The sequence below is a fragment of the Leopardus geoffroyi genome, chromosome D1 (assembly GCF_018350155.1).
Source record: "Leopardus geoffroyi isolate Oge1 chromosome D1, O.geoffroyi_Oge1_pat1.0, whole genome shotgun sequence".
NCBI lineage: Eukaryota > Metazoa > Chordata > Mammalia > Carnivora > Felidae > Leopardus > Leopardus geoffroyi.
In genome coordinates this window covers 105,609,989-105,634,600 of record NC_059329.1, presented here as the reverse complement: position 1 = coordinate 105,634,600, position 24,612 = coordinate 105,609,989, and the positions used below count along the sequence as shown (strand labels likewise).

At 46.8% G+C, this 24,612-nt stretch overlaps 1 protein-coding gene across 2 annotated transcripts; it reads right to left on the bottom strand.

The window, feature by feature from the left end:
• Window positions 1–10,789: 10,789 nt before the first annotated feature.
• Window positions 10,790–24,612, bottom strand: SDHAF2 (succinate dehydrogenase complex assembly factor 2). Of its 2 annotated transcripts, XM_045485477.1 has the most exons (5): window positions 24,481–24,565; window positions 20,920–20,997; window positions 20,360–20,583; window positions 20,166–20,275; window positions 10,790–11,083 (listed from the first exon to the last, which is right to left on the bottom strand). In XM_045485477.1, exons 1-5 carry the CDS (start codon window positions 24,514–24,516, stop codon window positions 10,953–10,955), a joined length of 579 nt encoding a protein of 192 aa, XP_045341433.1. In that variant the 5' UTR covers window positions 24,517–24,565; the 3' UTR covers window positions 10,790–10,952. The 2 variants fall into 2 exon arrangements, with proteins under 2 accessions (XP_045341433.1, XP_045341434.1); XM_045485478.1 differs by lacking the exon at window positions 20,920–20,997 and having other exon boundaries at window positions 24,481–24,612.

Below are 24,612 nucleotides of genomic sequence, written 5' to 3'. Positions count from 1 at the left end.
CGACTTAAGGAAGACCGTAAGTATTAGTGTAGATGGTGCATGGGTTTGGCAAGGCTCGTGAAGGCAAAGGAGTGAACAGGGCAAGTCCGGGACAAGTTCATACCAAGATCTAGGGAAACCTGGCTTTAACTCTTGTCTTGCTGCTTCCCAGCTGAGTGACCTCCCTGCTTCCGAGAAAGGCAAAGAACATCGCCATCTGGCAAAAGTATCGGGAATAACGCCCACACCTCAGCGGGTGGTGGACGGGCCCCCCCCCCCAAACACACACACTGCGCCCCGGGTTTCAGCACCCCTCCGTGCAGCATCTACTTCCTGAAGCACGTCTGGGTTTGGGAGTGTGCTTCCTTCCAGAGACCTGGGCAGAGAACCAAGAACTTTCTGCTTTCCACCGTGAGACAGACCCATCTAACTCATGGAAACCCTTCTCCTCAGTCCAAGGGCATCCAGCCACCTAGGAAGCTGGGGACCCATCCTTCAACCACACAAAACCACTGGAACTAGAGAGAGGAAAAAATACGTCATCGCTGCAGTGCACCCAAGAGGGCTGCGATCCCTGCGGAACCCCAGCTCTCCCTGCTGGGAAGGTTTGCTTTGAGCTCTGCAATGTGATTGACGCATAGATTTTTTTTTTTTTTTTTGATTTCTTAAATAATTAGAAACATCTTGGGGCACCCGGGTGGCTCAGTTGGTTAAGCATCCAACTTCGGCTCCGGTCATGATCTCACGGTTCGGGAGTTCGAGCCCCGCGTCCGGTTCTGTGCCGACAGCTCAGAGCCCGGAGCCTGCTTCGAATTCTGTGTCTCCCCCTCTCTCTGCCCCTCCCCTACTCGCGGTCTGTCTCTCTCAAAAATAAATAAACATTAAAAAAAATAATTAGAAACACCTTGTATGTGCCAAGCGATATGCCAGGCGCTAGGGATAAGAAGATGAGCACAAATAGATCTAATCCTTGTCCTCGTGGAACTTACAATCTGGTGAGGAGACAGTCCTTGATCAGAGAAATCACCAGACAGATTTAAAATAGAGAGGCTAGGGAAGCTTCTCTGAGAAAGTGGCACCTGAGCTGAGATCTGAAAGAGGATAGGGGTGAAGAAGGAAACGGAGGCCAGAGCATTCTAGGCAGAAGGAACTACATGTGCAAAGGCCCTGTGGTGGGAGGGGTTGTCGTAGAGGACCCTGTTAAGGGTCTCCCTTTTTTTGAAGAGCAGTGGGCAGCCATGGAAGAGTTTTAAGGAGGTAGAAGTCATGATCAGAACAGTGTATCGGCATACAGGGCCGCAGGTGGAGAACAGATTCAAGGGGGTGTCAAGTGGCCATACTAGTCGTCCAGCTGCAGGGTGTGAGCAGCTTTGACCCTGGTGATGGCTCTGGAGATGGAAAGAAGTGGATGGATTCAAGAGCTATTTCGGAAGTAAGTCAATAGGCCTTGATGATGTCATGGGGGGTGGGGGGGGCATTGGGACAATTTCTAGCTCGAGCATCTGGACGGATGCTGACTCCATTCACTGAGAGACTACAGAGGAAAGCTAAGGAGGTTAGCAGGGGGGTGGACCAGGGATGGGGAATAGCCTGGTTCCCTTTTGGACGTGCTGCGTTTGAAGGACCTTTGAGACTCACTGGAGGAGTCAAGCTGGCAGTTAGATATTCAGGCTGGAGCTCAAAGGAAAGCACAGGTGTGAGACACAGATTTGCCAACTGCCCGCACGCAGTTGGTACCGGACAGCCCAGCGTGGGTGAGCTCACTAGAGGACATATCAAGAGAAAAGAGGAGTGCTCCCAGGACAACACGATGAGGACCTTCCAATCTGATGACCGGAGAGAGGGTAAATGTGCCTCTACGGAGGCAGGGGTGTGGCTAGAGAGGCTCAAGGAAACGTTGAGTCATGAAAACGGGACAAAGAGGTTTCCCTTGTTGGGCACAGGTGCATAATGGCCACTGCAGCATGGAGATCCTAGGGGACCCCGGTGAGAGACGCTGTCATAGCACAGCAAAGTGGAGAGCTAGTCGGGTGAAGATAAGGAACGGAATGGAGACGAGTGCGGTCAACCCTTCGGGGAAGGTGGGCCGTCAAAGGGAGGAAAGGGAAAGGATCCGGCTTGCGAGCTGGATGCAGCGGAGAGAGATACGTGAGCGTATAAGGGCTGCTGCTGGATGATATGGAACACGGTTGGGATGGGCTCTGAACCTGCATGTGGGAGGAGGGACAGCTCTTGTGTTATAACAGGAGAACAGCATGTGCAGCTATGGGAAGGTATGGGGGCACCCGTCTGATGGCTCCAGTTTTCCCTGAAGGAAGTCAGTGAGGTTGTCTCCTGAGGACGGAGGGATGTGAAAGGTCACAGGTTTGAGGATGGGTAGGTTTGACGCAGTCATTGTGGAGAGTGAGACGGCTGATTGGCCAAACGTACATAGCATGTGCAAAGGCCCTGTGGTGGGAGGGACTGTGGAGAGCACAGGCCGAAGGAGCATCTTAAAGGCTGGAGCACCAAAACAGAGAGGGCCTGGCCAAGATGAGGTCTGATATACAAGAAATGGCAGTGATATACAGTGGATCCTTGAACAGCATGGGTCTAAACCACGTGGGTCTACTTATACGTGGATTTTTCCCCCATAAATACAGTGCAGTACTGTAAATGTATTCTCTCTTCCTTATAGTATTCTTTTTTAAAAAATAACTTCTACACCCAACGTGGCGCTCAAACTCACGACCCCGAGATTAAGAGTCACATGCTCCTGGGGCACATGGGTGGCTCAGTCAATTAAGCATCCAACTCTTGATTTTGGCTCAGGTCATGGTCTCACAGTTCGTGAGTTCAAACCCCAAGTCGGGCTCTGCACTGACAGTGCAGAGCCTGCTTGGGATTCTTTCTCTCCCTCTCTCTCTCTCTTTCTGTCCCCCTCCCCACTCATGCTCTCTCTCTCAAAATAAATAAACAGTTAAAAAGTCACATGCTGGGGCGCCTGGGTGGCTCAGTCGGTTGGCTAAGCGGGTTAAGCGTCTGACTTCCGGCTCAGGTCACGATCTCGCGGTCTGTCAGTTCGAGCCCCGCGTCAGGCTCTGTGCTGGCAGCTCAGAGCCTGGAGCCTGCTTCGGATTCTGTGTCTCCCTCTCTCTGACCCTCCCCCGTTCATGCTCTGTCTCTGTGTCAAAAATAAATAAACGTTAAAAAAAATTTTTTTAAGTCACACGCTCCGCTGAGCTAGCCAGCGCCCCACCTTATGATATTCTTTTAATTATTATTTTTTAATTTTTATTTGGGGGGGGGCGCATGCAAGCAGGGGAGGGGCAGAGAGCGAGGGGGACAGAGTCCCAAGTGGGCTCCACGCTGCCAGCACAGAGCCCGACACGGGGCTCAATCTGGGGAACCATGAGACCATGGCCTGATCTGAAAGCAAGAGTTGGATGCTTAACCAACTGAGCCAGCCAGCCCCCCGCCATGATATTCTTTATAACATTTTCTTTCTGGGGGCGCCTGGGTGGCTCAGTCAGTCAAGCGTCCGACTTCAGCTCCGGTCATGATCTCACAGTTTGTGGGTTCGAGCCCCGCGTCAGGCTCTGTGCTGACAGCTCGGAGCCTGGAGCCTGCTTCGGATTCTTGTCTCCCACTCTCTCTGCCCCTCCCCTGCTCAAGCTCTGTCTCTCTCTCCTTCAAAAATAAACATTTTAAAAAAATAACATTTTCTTTCTAGCTTACTTTTGTGTAAGAACATAGTCTATAATACACAACCCAAAAGATGTGTTGATTGACTGTTCATGTTATCGGTAAGGCTTCCAGTCCACAGTAGGCTATTCGTAGCTGGGTTTTCGGGGAGTCAAAGCGTGCGTGGATCGCCACCCCCGCGTGGTTCAGGGGTCTGCTGTGCTGTGTATCTGATACAACAAGACGTGCTGGTCAGAGTAGAAAAGGCTGCGACAAGGAAATCAATAAAGCACAAAACCGCCCCGACTCGACACCGTAAAGGCTCGTCTCTCATCCGTGCAGTATGGGAGCATTTCGGTGGCCTTCCTCCTTGGCGTGGGCACCCCACCGCGAACATGCGTCTTGGACATCTGCAGTCGGGTGGCGGCGGCCTGAGGTCCCTCGGGGTGTTCATAAGGGCCCAGGCCTGAAGGTGGTCTTCGTTATGTTTGCCCACGTCCCACCTGCCCGTGCGGATCACCCAGCACCGCCCTTACATAAGGGAGGCCAGGAGCTGGCGGTCTTCTAGGCGCTCAGGAGGAAGAAACGGGACGATGGGCAGATCCTGTAGTCCCTGCCCCGGCCACCCTTCCGTTCGCCAAACCAGCAAGGTGTGTCTGCTCCCACGTGGCCCCCACGCACGCTCTCCTCGAGGGACACCACCCAGAGCCTCGCCCAGTCCCTGCATCTGGCTCAAAGCCCAGCGTCCCTGGTGACGTCAGTGCAGCAACCTCTTCTCTTCCTGGGCCAACGACCCCTGGCACTGAAAAGCCAGGTCCGCTGTCCCCTTGCCCTGCCCCGCACAGCGGTGGGGCAGAGACGGCGCTGCAGGGAAACTCCTTCCCCGACTGGCTCTGCCTTGCAGAGCTGCCCCCTGCTCACATTGGCCCGGCTCCTTCCACTGGGAACTTCCTCCTTGGCCACCATCCTCCCTGGCCACCTCTGACATACGCCTGTCCTCCTTGGGGGCTGCACATTCTCCCTCCTGCCCATGGATGGTTGGATGTCCAGCTGAAAACTGTCAAGGACTTTTTTTTAATTATTTAAAAAAAAATCTGGGGCGCCTGGGTGGCGCAGTCGGTTAAGCGTCTGACTTCAGCCAGGTCACCATCTCGCGGTCCGTGAGTTCGAGCCCCGCGTCGGGCTCTGGGCTGATGGCTCGGAGCCTGGAGCCTGTTTCCGATTCTGTGTCTCCCTCTCTCTCTGCCCCTCCCCCGTCCATGCTCTGTCTCTCTCTGTCCCAAAAATAAATAAACGTTGAAAAAAAAATATTAAAAAAATAAATAAATAAATAAACGTTGAAAAAAAATTATAAAAAAAAATTTAAAAAAATCTGTTTTTAATGTTTATCTATTTTTGAGAGAGAGAGAGAGGGCGAGTGGGGGAAGGGCAGAGAGAGGAGACACGGAATCCGAAACAGGCCCCAGGCTCTGAGCTGTTGGCACAGAGCCCGACTGGGGGGCTGGAACCCACGAACCACGAGATCATGACCTGAGCCGAAGTTGGATGCTTAACCAACTGAGCCACCCAGGCGCCCCCCAAGGACTTTTTTAAAGAACATTTTTTTAATGTTTATTTATTTTCAAAGAGAGAGCAGGGGGGAGGGGCAGAGACAGAGGGAGAGAGAGAGAATCCCAAGCAGGCTCTGGGCTGCCAGTGCAGAGCCTGATGCAGGACTCAATCTCATGGACCATGAGATCATGACCTGAACCAAAACCAAGAGTTGAACGCTTAACCGACTCAGCCACCCAGGTGCCCCAAAACTGTCACGGACTTTTCTTTTTATTTATTTATTTTGAGAGAGAAAGAAAGCGTGAGCAGGGAAGGGGCAGAGAGGGAGGAAGGGAGAGAATCTCAAGCAGGCAGGTCAGCAGGGTAGCGAAGAGCCCGATGCGGGGCTTAAACTCATCAACTGTGAGACCATGACCCGAGCTGAAGTCAGACACTTAACTGACTGAGCCACTGAGGCGTCTCAAGGACTTTTATTTTTTGAGGGGAGGGGAGCCCCGGCTCATGGTTCCAAGGGCAATACAATCCCTCACAGACTTAGCTGGCTTCCACCCCATTTGCTTCTAGTCAGTTCTGTGTGCCAGTAGCCACACTCCCCAAAGTCTTTTCCTAGACAATTCTATTTCATGGACGCGAGACACACAAAATACTTCCATGCTGCTCCGCTCTCTTGGCTCCTCCTTTCCTAGACAATTCTAGAACCTAACTTGTTTTGCTGGTTCACTCTCCCTACTATTCCTTCTCCCCTCAATGGCTATCTTGAAGCTATTCAGAATAATAACAGGAGGCATGGCCTCGTCCGGTCCTGTCCTGAGTCACTTTATCCAAGGGAGAAGTTTTACTGGGCTTTTGTTGCCCCCGATTTTTCTTACATCTCATCTTTTTCTACTTAGGGTATAGAAGATGTATCAGCCCTGGAAGGCCCTGGATCTCCGGATTCCACTTCCGTTCCTTACTTCTTGAACACAAGGTAATTCTTTCCTGAGCTCATCTCTTCCTTGTAAATCCTCACCAAACGCACACAAAAGCGGCCAACAGAGATGACTAGTTTTTGGCTCTGTCACCTCTTTTCCGTGGGTCGTCAGCTTGGAAAGCACGCGGGCTTCCTCTAAAGTTAGAGCAGGCAGTAGCTTTACCGAACGTTTTGCTAATGCACACCGTGCTGAAGACCATTACAGTGTATCTTTCAAATTAATTTCTGGGCATCGCTTCCTTTTTGGACCAAACCAGCTGCTTCTTTCTACTTGAGCCGGAGACACATCATCTAGCGCAGCATCTACAAGAACTTCTCACCTCTGCGGGCCCCTGCTGAGGGGGGTGGGAGGCAAGGGGAACAGGGTGAGGCTCCCCCTCACCAGGGGCCTGGCGTCCGAGCCCCTGACTAGGAGCCAGCACTGTCTTCCTAGCAAAAGCCCTGGAGCCAGTGTGGGTGGGCAGCTCGTCTCGGCCCCTAGAACGGGATTCTCGTGGCCTTCCCCACCAGCCACACCCTGCTCTCAGAGCCAGCCTCCAACTTGGAGGAAGAGGACAGACAGTGACAGGAAGCTCCGGAAAGCTTCAGACCTCTTCCCCGCTGCTTGAGGTAAGGGCAAAACCCTCGAAACCAGGGCAGAGTTGGAGCCTCGCTCTCTGGCCGTCCCCCAAGTCCAGAAGAAGGGTCCCTCCAAACCATCCTCTGGAGACTGCACCTGTCATGCTTGGAGGGCTCAGGTGGTTGAGGCTGGAGCTGCTGAGGCCATGACGTCATTTCTGCAAGAGCCGGGGCCCGGGAACCAAGGGAGGATCTCTGCCAAGTGTGCCCAGCAGTCAGTCCTCCACGGACCAAGACGAGGCCCAGGACGAGAAGTCAGTAGCAGAGGGGTACTGGTGATGGCGTTCCTGTTTCGAGGCACTGGAGCATATGGTGACCAAGGCCGGCCTTCAGATGCTTGTTCTGCCCCTTCCCGTCTGTGACCTCCTGCACGTAGCTTCGTCTCAGCACGCCTCACTCTCCTCATCCGTGGAAGGGGAATGCTAACTGTACCCGTCTCACGTTACCGTTGGGAGCATCCCGTGACAGAGCCCACGTGGTCCTCTTAACAGCGCTGGGCCCGCCGTCCGCACACAGCGCTGTTGCCATGACTACTGAGTGCCGCCAACGCGCCGGGTACTGCGCTGAGCGCCAGACATGCGTGACCTCGTTTGGTCCTTCCCCCCACACGTGCGGGGAGATTCCTTTCCTTTCCGTTTTACACACACACACACACACACACACACAGAGGTTAAATGCTGTGCCCACTTGGCTTGCCAATGGGATCCAGGATGTTTACTTAAGTCTGACTCCCAAACGTCTGCCCTGCTCTATTTGCCCTAAACATGTGTTCCAGGGCATCGCCAAATGTGAACATTCCATTCAATACCCACCAACCCGAAATCCACTGGCAAAAAAACCCCCACACACCTTAACGTCACCATGTGCTTTAAAACTACCTGCTGTGATGTGTAGTTACGGAAGATGTGTTCACAGTGCCCTTTTTAGAGACAACGTTCTCCGCTCTGGCAGGGGTATCTGGATTCAGGCAAGACCTGGGACCCAGCAAAAGACCTGGACGCTTCTGTGGTTACAGGTTACAAGGTGGTAGATTTCTTCGCTGCAACTCTTCCGCTTCGAGCCTGTTATCTTGGAAAGCTTCCACTTTTCTATATGCCACCTTAAAAAACGTCAGACCGCTCACAGACACGTGGTTCTCGAAGCTGAAAGAGCAGCCTTTGCGTCAGGCCACCTGTCCCACCGGCGCCATTCTACCCGACCGACTGGGGAAGATTCTGCACGTGACCTCCCTCCCAGAGGGCTCCCCGGCAAACGGAAGTGCCTGTCAACAGGTGGCTTAACTGGAAGCCGTTTGGAAGCTGATAGGCATCACCCCCCCGACGGCCACAGGATGGCGAGCCCAACCCGTCAGACACACTAGGCTGTGCCGACGGGGACCTGACAGCTCAGAAGTCTCCCAGACCTGCTCGCCACGTTAGGCTGCCCAGCTTCCATCCCGTGGACCCTTCCTCTCCATCTCGCCATAGCAGTGGCGGCAGATGGGCAGACGGGACTCTTAATTCTGCCGGTGCAATCTCTTCCCCTGGGGACGTTTCAAAGTATGAAGCAGGTGCCTGTCTGTGGCACCCTGGCTAGAGCTACGAGTCGGACCAGATCATCTACAGATGGGGCTCAAAGCCAGCGAGAGGCATGTCCACAGTGACCCCAACAGATGTACCCCAAGGCAACAGAGCTGGGGCAAAGGTGTTTGGCTTGTGCCTTCTGAAGGCTTAAGATGATGGAGAGAGGAACGAATGGAAGAGAAAAGCCTTTATGACCCAACGTGATGCGTCACCTGGCAGCCTGTAATGGCAGGACTCACGGGCCAGACGCTCATCTGCCCGGCTCTGGCCCGCAATGAGGCCACTGAGCACTGAGGGGTCAGACTGAGAGCTATGGGTCAAGCTCCTGTTCACCACAGATCCTTGGGGGGCTGCAGGCCCTTGCTAGATGTTTATTAATTTTTAAAAAATGCACTGTGCCGGCCTAGTTTCAGTTAATGCCTAATAAAGGGAAAAACTGTTGACATAGCACCCCTGAGTCTGACAGTGGGCAGCTGAAGTGAGCAAGATCCTTCGCTCTCAGAGATGACACAAGCCAGCAGCCCGGGAGGAAAACAATCCCTTTTAGAAGCATGCCATTCCCAGGTGGAGGCGGCCTGAGCTTAACATTACATTAAATGAGACACAATCAGGGTGAAGAGAGATCAGACCCCAGGGGAAAAGAGCTCACGCTGCATACTAGGCTGGTGGGGTGGGTTGCACAAGCGCCCAGAACAGACGAGTCAGTCACTGCCCGGTTCGTGTGTACTTCTCACATCCACTTTGATCTCTATACAAACCCTCCATCTAACGCCCTCCCCACGGTTCACCAGGAGGCCCAAGGGTGGCCAGGGGACGCCTTCTCATTGGCCCTGCTGCTGCCTCCCAACGGTCACTCCTACTCCTTGCCTCGGGGAGAGTGCTTCTCACCCCCAGGGGGGTTTCTGTCTTCACTGGCTGGGAAGATAGTGTGCGGGTCTTTAACAGGTTGCCCTTTCCTACCACCTGCGCAGGAGACAGCCCTGCACGAGCTCCGGTGACCTCACGGACATGCCAGGCAATCTGTGTTAGGAGACAGCTTGAACTCTCAGGCCTCAGGGGCCCATGACCAAGCACTGACACCTAATATCTACTGAGAACTAGTGTGCTGGGGGGGTGGGGGAGGGCACATAAGGGCTTTACGAGCTTTTCCTCTTGCTTTTTTATTTTTGAGACAGAAAGTGTGAGTGGGGGAGGGGCAGAGAGAGAGGGAGAGACAGACAGACAGACAGCATCCCAAGCAGGCTCTGCACTGTCAGCAAAGAGCCCGACATGGAGCTTGAACTCATGAACCGTGAGATCATTCCCTGAGCTGAAACTGGATGCTTAACTTTAGGTGCCCCTAAAGGAGACCGTGAATTATGAACGAATAGCTACTTGACCTTGGACAAATGACTCTGAGCCCACTTTCTCATCTACAAAATTAGCATGACACCACTTTTCCATAGGGGCGCTGTGAGGCTGTGAGGCTTTCACGAAGTCCTATAAGTAAAGACTGGTTCTCTTCTCTCCTCAGCTGGAGGCACTGAAAGGCAGGAAGGACCACGAGGAGGCTCTATGGGAACCCTACGGCTCCCCAAAACTGGAAGCCCCCACTTCCTCTCTGCAGGCATCTCCTGTGATCACCCACCGCGTGCTCGTCAATCCCGGCCTGCCTTCGTGAGGTCCACACCTTCAGAAGGTCCTGGCGCAGTCCGGGTCACTACTGCTCTGACTGGATTACAGTTCTGAGGGCAAAACCCCTCCAGCGACACCACTGCTGGCCACACAGGAGTCTCCCGGGCTCCAGGGCTCAACACTTCCCACTAATTCACTCGAAGATGCTATTTCTCATGTGTTGTTACTTTGTCAACTACAAACTGACAAGTTACTTGCCAAAGTAATTGGCAAGACCGTAGAAATGCAGAAAAAGTTTGCCACCGTGCTACATGGAAATAAAACCTGTAGTTGGGACTCTGTAACACTCTAGAGACAAAGGACTACGGATGATGTGAGAATAGACAACATTAAAACCATGGTGCGAGGGCTGGGGCATTGTGATTTTCCTTTGTGAAATATTCTTTAATATTTAATTACCTTTCGGTTTAATTACCTTTCGGCCCACACATTCCTGCTTGCTGCCCTCATTCTGCCTGCGGTGCCTTTGAACGATTCAGCTCAGGGGGCTTGGATCCACTTCCCTTGGTAGAAAGGACCACACTGGGGGCAGGAAGGGGGAATTTCACTTGAATGAGGCCCTGGGCTGCTCAGGGACCGGTAGCTGGCTGCCTCTTTCCACTGAGCACACACCCCTCGTGGCTGAAGCAGTGAGCCAGGCCCATCGCTAACCTACAGTGCCCTCCTGTGGCAGAGGCCTGCCTCCAGAGACAGCAGCCACAGAAATGGACCTGAGTGCCAGCAACCCTGACAACCACTTCTGAGGCGTAAAAACTGCACAAAATTGTCAGAATGAGTCAAACTGAACATTTACACGGCCTGAAAGATGGGTCCATCATTGGAGGCAAGCCGAACGGTCTGGGTGGGCTGTCTAGGGAGAGGCAGGAAGTCAAGGCCGTTGCCTATCATGTTAGGGCCTGTGGACTGAGCCCCCGTGGCAGGCAGCGGTGCACAGCTCAACAAGGCTTTTCAAAGAGGTATTCAAGATCCGGGGCACGCAGTCTCTGCTCTTTGTTTTTGTTTTTAGCGAAGTCTCTGAGCATCGTCATGACTTCGTTTTCAAAGATTTCTGGGGCTGGTTTTGCTTCTGCAAGAGAAGGATAGACAGAAAGAATGTCAGTCAATACTCAGGCACAAGGACCTTGAAACCTGAAACTCTAGCCTTGGCAAAGAACCAGTAGATACATAGACTGTCTCCATCCTCCCTCTAAGTATACATGGCAGCCTCCACCGGGAGTCGGCAAACTACGGCAGCCCGTATTTGTAACCAGTACTATCGGAACAGCCGCTCCCATCTGTTGACACACTGTCCGTGGCTGTTGTGGCACTACCACGGCAAGGTTGAGTAGCCGCAACAGAGACCGTATGGCCACAAGACAAAAAGTATTCACCGTCTGGTCTTTTAGGGACAAGTTTGCCGACCCCTGGACCGTCCCAGCTCAGCTGCACCGATTTGCTCTGCACTTGGTATTCTCTGGTTTTCTGGGTGTTGTGTTTCCCCTTCCAGCCTATGGACTTCCTGAGGCAAAAATCCTCAGTTGTAGCTGACAAACTAGTAGCTCTACTGACTTAAGCAAAAAGGAATGCATTGCAAGGCTATGCACGCAAAATGGACATAAACCCGGAGAACCAGACTTGAATGGACAGACAATGGAACAGCATCGAGGGCAGAAACACAAGAGCGTCATCTTGGGAGCACACGAGGGAATCCCAGTAAGCACCTTCACCTCCAACCTCTCTCTCCAACTTGAGACACTCACCTAAGGTTCAAATTACAAGCAAAGCCTCCCGCTGGGAAAGCTTGGGTAATAACGTGCTGGAGAATGACCCCCCTATCAAGACCACAATGCTGGGAGAGGGAATTCCTCAAAACAATGCCCGATTCCCCCTCACTCAGCACAGAGCCCAGCATCCAATGGACCTGGCATCTGTTTTCTGTGGCGGTGAAAATAAAGTCCAGGAGATTCAGGCTTCCCCCAAAGACAGTGAAAGTTCAAGAGAACACTGCGCTCATCCTGACAACAAAAGCCAGATAAAATACAAAGAGCACGACTTTCTGTTAAGTCGTCAGAGAACGGAGGTCGCGGGGCAACCAAGTAGAATAAAATGTAAGGGAAGAGAAGCCCCTCAAAGGAGAAACTGCACATGGGCACCTGCTCGCCCGAGACAGGTGTGGGAAGAAGAGACATCGGATACCCCATGAACAGGTAAGAAGAGTTTGGCTACAATTTTGAACAAACTGCTCTGAGCCAAGTGTGGGCCACAGACACCAGGGGAGTTCACACCCTGCAGGCTGTTGTCAACAGACCTCCAGAATGCGCTCCTGACAAAGACTAGGTTCAGAGCAGGAAGCCGGAGAATGCCTGCCTCAGTGAGGCAGGCCAGGAGGAGGGGAGCGGCCAACAGTGCAAAAAAAAAAAAAAAGCATAAAGCCCAGCCCAACCCTTCTCCTCTCAAGAATAAAAGCCTTAAGAGACTGAGACTAGGTCTCCAAATCCAGTCTCCTACAGGGGTAAAAAGGGAAAAGGAAAAAAATTCTATTCCTGTGGGACAGGCAGAGCCAGAGAAAGTCCACCCCTGGGAGCCCAGGGCCACAGGGACTGAATGTGAACCAGGATAACAGAGAATGCCCTCCCAACTTTCCTTGCCCCAAGGGAGGGAAGCACCGAGTGGGCGCGACAGGAATCTATGGCTGGGGAAGGACAGAGCATGGAGAGATCCCTTTTGAGGCACAGAAATACAAGGAAGGCACAATGCTGAGCATAGAAGGGGAACATTGAGATATGCCTCTGGAAACTCAGCCCCTACTCTAAGGACATGGTAGCAACAGAGGCTCGTGGTGCAGTGAAGGGAACCAAAGCAGTAACAGAATTTAGGGGTACCTGGATGGTTCAGTTGGTTAAGCGTCGGACTCTTGATCTCAGCTCAGGTCTTGATCTCAGGGTTGTGAGTTCAAGCCCTGCACTGGGCTCCACGCTTGACGTGGAGCCTATTTAAAAAACCAAAACCAAAACAGAATCTAAGGGAGCTTGACTCCTAACTAGACTGATTTGATCCCCATCTAATAGCCTAGTAGAAGTGTGCCCATTTCTAGGCATATATAAATACTATCTACTTTAGTCTTTAGTGTTTTCTGCATAACGTCCAACATTCTATTGAAAATTATGACACACATGCACACAAAAGAGGAAAAACACAACACACTGTGAAGGGACAAAGCAATCAACAGAAAAACACTCATGGATGACCCAGATTTTACAACTATTAGGGAATTTCAAGTAACTAGTATGTTAAAGGCTCTAGTAGAAAAAGTAGACAAAGTGTAGGAACAGATAAGCAACTTCAGCAGAGAGTTAGAAACTGTAAAAGTTAAACGTTAATGTTAAAAATAAAAATACAGTAGCAAAAAAGCAGATTGACCTCAACAGGCTCATCAAGAGATTCAACATTTGGGGAACTGGAAGACAGATCAATCAATATTACCCAATAAAAATTCTTCAAACTGATACATAAAAAGAAAAGAGTTGGGGTGCCTGGCTGGCTCAGTGGGAAGAACAAGCGACTCTTGATCTCTGTGGTGTGAGTTCAAGCCCCATGTCGGTGTAGGGATTACTTAAATAAATAAATATTTTAAAAAGAAAAAAAAAGAAAACAAAGAAAAAAAGGGTTAAAGACACAAAACAGAATCCAAAAGCTGTGGGGTAATATTAAATGGAGTAATGGGATCCAACATTCCCAGAGAACCCAAGCAGAAAAACCCCAAAAACAAACATCAAGACACATCATGTCCAAGCAGCTAACAACCAAAGATGAAACGCTGAAAACATTCAGAAACAAATGACACACTGCATACAAAGGAATAAAAAAAGACACAGCAGACCTCTTGTCAGAAACCATGCAAACCAGAAAACAGTAGCCAGAATTTGAAGTTAATGCTGTGATGAAGGTAATCAAAACAAACCCAAATCCAGCTCAACTCCTGACCAGACCGACTCAACCCTGCACACTAACAGCCTGGCAAATGAAATGTGCCCCTGCAAAGTGCTGAAAGAAAATACCGTGAACCTATAATTCTATACCCAGTGAAAGAAAGTATCCCTTAAAAATGACAAAAGCAGAGAAAATTCCTAATAGTAGACCTGCACTGCAAGAAATATTAAAGGAAGTTCTTTAGGCAGAAGGAATATGATATCAGATAGAAACATGGATCTATGCAAAGAAATGAGGATCTCCAGAGATAACACAAAGGTAAATATAAAATATATGTGACACATCGTGTTACATATTGTTGTCATATACACAACACATATGAGGGTTATAATTATCTATACACGAATGTAAAATATAATGTACTCTTTTCCTTATTTTAAACTGCTCTAAAGATAACTGTCTAAAGTGAAGCAGGAGAAGTGTAGTATAGACTTACAGCGTAAGTAGAAGTAAAAAGTATGTCAAGAGCGTCACAAAAGATGGGAGGGAGGATTTGGGAGTATATTACTGTGAAGTTCTTACATCATACACAATTCAGTATAAGATTACTTGAAGAGACACTGTGATTAAGGATGTAGGTTGTAAACCCTACGGCAATCACTAGAAAAATTATAGCGAGAGGTATAAATAATAAACCAACAATAGAGGTCGTATGAAATTTAAAATGCTAAAAAACAAACAAACATGGAAATAGAGGGGGAAAGGAAAAAGAACAGATGGAAAAAAACAGGAAACAAAGGTGGTAGATTTTAATTCAACCACATTGCTCCTTAATGATATATAACACACCAGTGGAAAGACAGAGACCATAAGATTGAGTGAAAAAGAGACTACATATGCTATCGATAAGAAGCTCAAACTAAACATAAAGACAAAGATATGGGGCACCTGGCTGACTCAGTTGGTAGAGCATGCGACTCTCGGGTCTCAGGTTTGTGAGTCTGAGCCCCACTCTGGGTGTAGAGACTACTTAAATAAATTTAAAAAATACATATAAAGACAAATACAGGTTCAAAGGAAAAGAATGGTGTGGGAAGCAGACTTCTAAGTTGGCCCTCAGTATTTCCCAGTCCCCTGGTGTACAGGGCCTGCATAATCTTCAGGATTGTGGGCACAATGGTCTTCACTTATCGTGATCAGGCTGTATACCTCAAGACGGCTAACCTCAAGACAGGAAAATTATCTAGGTGGTTCTAACATAATCACGTGTGGTTTTTTTCGTGCTCTCTCTTGAAAATGAATAAACTTAAAAAAAAAAAAGACAGAAAGAGCCATTATATAATGGTAAAAGAATCAATTCATCAATACAATAATCCTAAATATGTTTTCACACACCACAGAGCTACAAGACACATGAAGGAAAAACTGAGAGAATTGAAAGGAGTAACAGACAAATCCACAATTACAACTGGAGATTCTGACACTCTTCTCTGATTAGTTGACAGGATATGTACAGAGAAAACCAGTCAGAATATGAGGACACGAAGAATAGTATCAACCAAGCTGACCTAGTTGACATTTACAACACACTTCACCCGCAGGTGCAAAAGACCTGTTATGTTCAAATAAGTGCACGTGAAACATTTATCAAGTATCATGACCACAGTTCAGGCCATAAAACAAATTTCAAGAAACTTAACCAAAACTATACAACATACGTTCTGTGGTCACAATGGAATCAATAACAGAGAAATATCTGGAAACTTCTAAATAACTCACGGATCAAAGAGGAAGTCAGAAAGGAAATTAGAAAATAATCTGAACTGAATGCAAATGAAAACATTAACATATCCAAAGTGGCAACATGCAGCTAAAGCAGTGCTTAGAGGGAAATTCACAGCATTAAATGTGTATAGTAGAAAAGGTGGTCTCAAATCATTGAGCTCAACCTCCCCCTTAAAAAACTAAAAAAATAAGAGCAAATTAAGCCAAACACAAGCAGAAAAAAGGAAATAATGAGCAGCAATCAATGGAATTAGAAAAAGAAAAATAGAGAAAATCAATGAAATCAAACGCTGGTTCTCTGAAAAAATAAATAAAATTGATAAACTTTTAGCCAGACTGATCAAGAAAAAAAGAAAAACCCATAAATCATCAAAAATAAAGGAGGGACCTCACTACGGCTCTTCAGACATTCAAAGAGAAAGGGAATACTACCACAACTTAGATTTAACAGCTTATGATAATGGGCACTTATTAAAGACACACAAACTAACAAATCTCGTCCAAGAAGAAACAGGTAACAGGAATTGTTCCACAGCTAGTAAAAAATAAAACATCAGACTTCACAGTTAAAAACTTCCAATGGGGAAAAGCTCAGATCCAGATGGCTTCCCTAGCACATTCTACCAAACATTTAAGGAAGAAATAATACCAATTTTATATACTCTTCCAGGAAATGACAAAGGAGAACACTTCACAACTCATTTTATGAAGACAGCACGACCCCCATCAAAACCAGATGACGTTACAAGATAACTACCCACCAAAACCCTCATGAAGACAGATACAAAGATCTTCAAAATATTAGCAAATCAAATACCTATCAAGCCCAGGTGGGGTTTAGCATGGTAATGCAAGGTTGGTTCAATATTTGAAAACCAATCAGTCAAAAATTCATATCAATAAACTAAAGGGAAAAAGTCATATGACCAAAAAATGATCATTTCTACAGAAATGCCTAGAAAGCACCTGACAAAATTCAGTATCTATGGAAAAACACTCAAAATACTAGAACCAGAAGGAAATTTTCTCAATCTGATAAAAGGAATTTACAACTAACCTACAGCTAACTTATTTATTTATTTATTTATTTATTTATTTATTTAATGTTCGTTTTTGAGAGCACGCACACATGCATGCACACACAAGCAGGGGGAGGGCAGAGAAAGAGGAGGACAGAGGATGTGAAGCGGGCTCTGTGATAACAGCAGAGAGCCTGATGCGGGGCTCAAACTCACGAGCAATGAGATCACGACCTGAGCCGAAGTCGGACACTTCACCGACTGAGCCACCCAGGCGCCCAGCTAACATTATATTTAATGGTGAAAGACTGAATACTTCCCCCCAACAGTGGGAACAAAGCAAGGATGCCTGCTGTCACTGCTGCTATTCAGCATACGAGACATCCCAGATAGTTCAATAAAGCAAATTAAAGATATAAAGGGGGTACAATACAGACTGGAAAAGAAGAAAAAAAAAAACATCTCTCTTCACAAATGACACAACTGTCTACATGGAAAATCCCGAAGAATCTACAAAATAGCTTCTAGAACTGAGTGAGCTTAGCAAGGTCACAGGATACAAAAATCAATTATACTCTGACATTCCACCAACAATGGGAGATTGGAAGCTTTTCTTAAAGTACCATTTATAACAGCGCCAAAATACATGAACTACCTAGGTATAAATCCAGCAAAAGATGTCCAAAATAACACTGAAAACTCCACCACACGGATTGTAGCAGTCAGACTTCTAGGATGGCCCCCACTGAGGTCCCCCTCTTGGTATCAAGCTCTTGTGTGATCCCCATCCCCACTCTGCGCTGGACCAAACTCTTTAATTCTAACCAACAGAACGTGGTGAGGATAACAGAATGTCATTTCTGGGATTATGTTACAAAACACTGAGACTTCCGTCATACTAGCGGACTCCTCTTGTCGCCTTCTCAGCTGGCAGGCTCCAAAGAAGCAAGCTGCCAAGTGGGAGAGGCGCTGGTGACAACGAACAGAAGGCAGCCTCCAGGCAACAGCCAGCAAGGAACTCAGGCCTGCAGGTGGGGAACCTGTGAGGCACTTCATTCTGCCAACAGCAGAGAGAACTTGAAGCAGCTCCTTCCCTAGCTGAGCCTCCATAGGAGACTCCCGAACCCAGGCTGACACCTTGACTATAACCTCGTGACAGAATAAGGCACAGGACCCAGCTAAGCCATGCCTGGATTCCAGACCCACAGCAACGATGAGATAATAAAGGTGGGTTTGTTTTAAGTCAGTAAGTTTTGGGGTACTCTGTTATGCAACGATAGAGAACTTGCTGATTAAAGAAGTCAAAGGCCTAAATAAATAGAAATACAGCATGGTCATAGATCAGACAATTCTAAATTGCTAAAACAAATTTTTCCAAATTGATCTGTTGATTTAACACAACTCCAATCAAAATCCAAGTAGGATTTTTTTGTTTTTTTAGAGAAACTGAACAGGTGATTCTAAACCTATACAATTCCTAGAAGAAAACGGCAAAAATCTTTGTGACTTTGAATCAGGCAGAGTTCTGAGATACAGTATCAAACGCACAATCCACTAAATCACCCAATAAAACATGGTACATCACCAAAATTAAAAACTGCTCTTTGCAGGGCTCCTGGTTGGCTCAGTGGGTTAAGCCTCCAACTTCAGCTTGGGTCATGATATCACGGGTCACGAGTTTGAGCCCCAAGTTGGTCTCTGTGCTGACAGCTCAGAGCCTGGAGCCTGCTTCAGATTCTGTGACTCTCTCTCTCTCTCTCTCTCTCTCTCTCTCTGTCCTTCCCCCACTCACACTCTCTCTCTCTTTATCAAACATAAATAAACATTAAAAAAAAAAAAAAACCTGCTCTTCGAAAAATAATGTTAAGAAAATGAAAAGACAAGCCATGGACAAGTAAAAAGAAATCTGTAAGACACATCATCTGATAAAGGACTTGAATCCAACATACAGAACACTCAAAACTCAATTAGAAAACAAGCCCAATTAAGAAAAAAAACAAAGGTGGGGTAAGATTTGAAGAGACATATCAGCAAAGATATAGGAATGGCAAATAAACACTGAAAAAAGAGCCTCAATATCCTTAATTATCAGAGCCATGCCAATTCACTACAGTAAAATACCACTGCATACTCCTTACTTAGAGTGGCTAAAAACAAGAACAAAACCCTGATAATACCAAGTGCTGGTAAGGATGTGGAACTTCACACCTAGTCCCTGGCAATCACTGGTCTGTTTTATGCCCCTACACTTTTGCCTTTCCCAGAATATCCTACAAATGGAATCATACAGTTTGTATGGTCAGTCTTTGGTCCTGGCCCCTTTCACTTGCACAGGAGTCGGCAAACTATGGCCTGTGAGCTAAGGATGACTTTTAAATGGTTGAGGAAAAAAGTCATTTCATGACACGTGAAAATTATATGAAATCCAAGGTTCAGTGCCTGTCAATAATCTTATTACATCACGGTCACACTCAATTGTTTACCTATCGTCCGTGACAGTTTGCATGCTCTAAGGGCAGGAGGTGAATATCACGCCAGAGACTATATGGTCGGCAAAGCCTAAAATATTTACTACCTGTCCCATTATAGAAAAAGTTCCTCATAAACATACACTTACAACAGGACTCATTAACCCTTCTCCTGGGTATCTACCCAAGAAAAACTAAAACCTACTTCCACAAAAAGCTATACGCATTTATAGTGGCTTCATTCATAATCACCTAAAACTGGAAATACCATGATATCCCTCTAGTGGTCAATGGATAGACAAACTGTGGTAGGCCCACACGATACAACTTTACTCAACGATACTAAAAGCCCAGAGCGTAAATAGTTCACACCTTGTGGGTTTTCCAATGGCTATATAAACCTCTAGACTCCGTACCATCACACTCTACATGTTGAACCTACAGAATGGTGTCTATTTTATGACTCAGATATCGAGTGGAAACATAATAACCGAAGACCCAGAGTGTGACAGAAACGACACGATGTCCCCTAATACCCGTTCTCTCATTTTTCCTTGATAATAAAGGAACCCCCAAGTTAGCTAGACACATAGACTACAGTATTTTCTCATTATGATGAGGTGTAGCCATGTGACTAAACTGTGGCTAATGGAAAGTAAGCAGAAGCGCGGTGCAGAATTTCTCAAGAAGGATCCATAAAGAATCGGGTGTGTGCTTCTATACGTCGACTCCTGGCTGGAACATGGACGGGACAGACGGAGCCTCAGCGAACTTTAAGTAACAAAACCATTTTGCACTTGTTTTGCAAAACCGTTTCTTCACTCTGAAGAATGTGAAGAGTGTTTGGGTTGAGTGTCCATTACGTGAATGAACGGCAAAAAAATTGCCTAGGCTACAATTCCAGACGCAAATCACTGCAAGCCATCCTATTTCTCATATCATGCTGCTTGTTTATCATGCCCAGTACCTGTGGCCCAGTAGTAAATATCCCAGTCGTTACTGGGCTCATTAATCAGACGATCGTACAGGTTCAGCTGTTTCTCTGTCATGTGGTGCAGATATTCTTTAGCAAAGAGGCTAAAAACGAGAAAGAGAGAGAAGGAAGCTGAAAAGGCGGTCTCCAGTACGAGACAAGCGATGCCAAGACTCGTATTTCCCTACCTAAGCAGAATACAGTTTTCCAACATTCCCCTCTTTCTGCTCTCATAGAGCAGCCGGGCTCTTTTGGTTTCTATGGATTCATCAGTTCGCTCCTGCCATGGAGGCAAAGGGATTTCAATCATGTCTTTTTGGGAATCTGTTGGGCTGTCACCTCTGTAGAAACGGCTGAATGATGTCGTGCTGAGCGAGGGTGACACTAGGTGGCGCCTTGGCAGAGCAAGCATCTGAAATAAATAAAGCACAAACATCTTTATAATAACTACTGTCACTGTCATTCCCTCAACACTTCCTAAGTACTAAGCTCATTGAATCTCCTTTAGTCCTTAAGAAGTTATGTTGATACTGTTCCCACTTTATAGCTTAGGAAGCTGAGGCTAGAAGAGGTTAAATAATTACCAAGGTCACCCACATAGTGACTGCAGTTAGGACTAGAACACGGCCCTAACTGCACATGTGTTCTTAACTGCTACCTTTCCAGAAATTCTCCAGCAGAAGTATCTTCTCCTTCCTTTGCATTCCCTTAAAGTTCTTATGGTGTTGTATATATTTTAGTTACTTGCCTGTGTTAGAGTCTGAGTATACAGTGACGGCATGGTTCCTAATCCCCAGAAGACTCCCAATCTAGAGAAGGGTAAAACCTATCAAGATGCAATGAGAAGGAAGTGATGCCAGCAAGATGGTGGAACAGGAAGCCCCCACTCCCCTTCTCCCACGGAGACAGCAACTCTACAACAATACATGGACCGATTCCCTTTATGAGAAATCCAGAAACCAGGTAAGAAGCTCCTGAAATAAGAAGTCAGCAAATCCTTCCAATAGAGAATTTATATGCACCAGCCTAGAGAAGATATATCCACACAAAAATGTTTGAGAGACTCCCAGAATCTTTAGCCAGGCTGACCGCTAAAGGTCTTTCCTTGCACAAAGCCAATCTAAAAAGACTGGGAGAGCAGACTGTTTTTTTGAAAGCCTGGATTCAACATAAATTTGCAAGGGACATGAAGAAACAGGAAAAAACATGGCCCAATCAAAGAAACAAAATAAATCTCTAGAAGCCAACCCTTAAGAAACAGAGGCGTATGAATTACCTGACAAAGAATTCAAAACAACTGTCATCAAGATGTTCAATTTGCTCTGGAAGACAGTGAATGAACGGAATGACAATATAAACAGAGACAAATATTAAAAAGAACCAAACAGAAATTTTGGAGCTAAAGAATACAATAACCAAATGAAAACAAATTCGCTATGGGGGTTAACTAGCAGACTTGATCAAGCAGAAGAAAGAATCAGTAAACTTAAAGGCAGGTGATTTGAAATTTCCCAATCAGAGAAAAAAAAAAAAAAAAGAATGAAAAAGAGTGAAACATGCCTAAGGGACTTATGGGACATCATCAAGCAAACCAACACAAATATTATGGGGTCCCAGAAGGAGAAAAGAGACAGAAAGCTTATTTAAAGAAATGGCCAGGGGTGGCTGGCTGGCTCGGTCGGTGGGAGCATGTGACTATTGATCTTGGGATTGTGAGTTCAAGCCCCACATCAGGTGTACAGCTTACTAAAAAAAAGAAATTAATACAAAGAGATGACCAGAGGGGCGCCTGGGTGGCTCAGTCGGTTGAGCGTCCGACTTCGGGTCAGGTCACGATCTCACGGTTTGTGAGTTCGAGCCCCACGTCAGGCTCTGTGCTGACAGCTCAGAGCCTGGAGCCTGCTTCAGATTCTGTGTCTCCCTCTCTCTCTGCCCCATCCCCACTCATGCTCTGTCTCTCTCTGTCTTAAAAATAAATAAAACATTAAAAAAAATTAAAAAAAAAAAAAAAGAAATGGCCAGAAACTTGCCAAATTTGGGGAAGTTTGGACATCCAAATTCAAGAAGCCCAAAGGACCCAAAGGACAATAGAAAACAATACAAAAGCATATGAAAGCATAAAGATCACTGCTAAAGATAAATATATGACAAATACAGAATAGTGTAATATTGTAAGTGACAGGTAAATCACTTTTAATGCTAGTACAGAAGTTAAAAGAGAAAAACATCAAAAAATAACAAAATATACTAATAGGTACGCAATATAAAAATATGCAGTCGCGACATCAAAAACATAAAGCGGGAGGAGTAAAAGAGTAGTTTTTTTGCAATGACAGTAGAGTTAAATTGCTATCATCTTAAAATAGATTATGCTTTGGGGCGCCTGGGTGGCGCAGTCGGTTAAGCGTCCGACTTCAGCCAGGTCACGATCTCGCGGTCCGTGAGTTCGAGCCCCGCGTCAGGCTCTGGGCTGATGGCTCAGAGCCTGGAGCCTGTTTCCGATTCTGTGTCTCCCTCTCTCTCTGCCCCTCCCCCGTTCATGCTCTGTCTCTCTCTGTCCCAAAAATAAATAAACGTTGAAAAAAAAAATTAAAAAAAAAAATAGATTATGCTTTATGTAAGCCCAATGGTAACCAAAAAGAAAATACCCATAGAAGATACATAGAGAAAATGAGAAAAGGATTAAAGCCGGTCTCTACAAACAAAACAAAACGATGAAACACAAAGGATAATAACAAGAGAGGAAAAAAGGGACACAAAAGCTACAAGATGGATAGAAAACAAAATGGCAATAGTAAGTTCTTCTCGATCAGTAATTACACACAAATGAACTAAACTCTCCAAACAAAACACTAGAGTGGCTAGATGGATTAAAAAACAGGATCCAGGGGCGCCTGGGTGGCTCAGTCGGTCAAGTGTCCGACTTTGGCTCAGGTCATGATCTCCCGGCTCATCTGAGCCCCTCGTTGGGCTCTGTGCTGACAGCTCGGGGCCTGGAGCCTGCTTTGGATTGTGCTAGCATTTGGATTCATTTGTCTCCCTCGCTCTCTGCCCCTCCCCCACTCATGCTCTGTCTCTGTCAAAAATAAACATTAAAAAAAATTAAAAACACAAAACAAAACAGGATCCAACTATAAGCTGTTACAAAAGACTCCTTTTAGATGTAAGACTACACAGGCTGAAAAGTGAAAGGATGAAAAAAAGATAACCCGTGCAAATGGTAACCAAAGAGCAAAGATGGCACTACTTATGTCAGCCAAAATAGGCTTTGGGTCAAAAACTGTCACAAGAGATAAGGAACATTATTATAGAATGATAAAAGGATCAATGCACCAGGAATATGTAACAATCATAAACATACATGCAGCCAACATCAGAGCACCCAAACACGCAAAGCAAACGTTGACAGAACTGAAGAAAGAAACAGCAAAACAATAAAAATAGATTTCAGTACTCCACATTCAATGGATATCTATCATTGGATAGATATCAATGGATATCTATCAATGGATAGAACATCTGGACAGAAGATCAATAAGTAAACAGAAGACCTTAACAACACTATAGATCAAGTGGACCAAAACGGACACATCCAGAACATTCCAGCAGAACATATTCTTTGCAAGCACCCTGGGAATATTCTCCAAGACAGATCACCTTAGGTTGCAAAACAAGTCTTACCAAATTAAAAAAGGTTAACATCACACAAAGTATCTTTTCTGACCACAATGAACTAAAACTAGAGATCCACAGCAGAAGGAAAACTGGAAAATTCACAAATATGTGAAAATGAACACACTCTAGGTCATGAATAAACCAATAGCTCTAACGGGTCAAAGAAGGAATCAAAAGGGGAATTCCAAAACATCCTGAGACAAGCGAAAACACAACATACAAAAACTTATGAGGTGCAATAAAAAAGTAGAGAGAAGTTTACAGTCTGAAATGCCTGCATTAAAAAAGAAAAAAAAAATCTACGATGTGAAATCCTAACATGTATTAGACACATAAGAACAGAGACTTAAGAACAGAGAGAAGCGGCGCACAGAGGCGGTGCAGCCAGCTCCACCTGGGGAACAGGTGAAATCTGAATTGGGTCCTCTCACGAGTCAGGCACACAGTGGGCTCAGAAAAGAGTGGATGTGACCTGACTCTCCTATGTTTCAAGACGGATCTCTCCTTGGGTCTGCCCTTGCCCTGGGCTATCAGGCAGCTGGACGCTCCTCGCAGTCTCCATGACTGCGTTGGAAGACGAGACTCAGTCCCCACTACGGCCTGCCCAGGACCCTAAAACCTCCACTCTCCTCACCCGTGCCAGACCCGGGAACATGGTGGCCATCGCCATCCTTCCCGACCCTCACCGGAAGCCTGTGGCCCAGGCACTTCCGGACGCCTGAACTGTGGACTTCTGCTCTGAGGACCTGAGCCGGAAGATGAGTCC

Bases quoted from the DNA above. Each gene is read 5' to 3' on its own strand.
- SDHAF2 (XM_045485477.1), bottom strand. From the start codon at position 24,516: ATGGCGATGGCCACCATGTTCCCGGGTCTGGCACGG. The intron at 20,998-24,480 runs GTGAGGAGAGTG...GCATCTTGATAG, and splicing joins TGTTCCCGGGTCTGGCACGG to GTTTTACCCTTCTCTAGATT. The intron at 11,084-20,165 runs GTACTGGGCATG...CTTCTCTTGCAG, and splicing joins TATTTACTACTGGGCCACAG to AAGCAAAACCAGCCCCAGAA.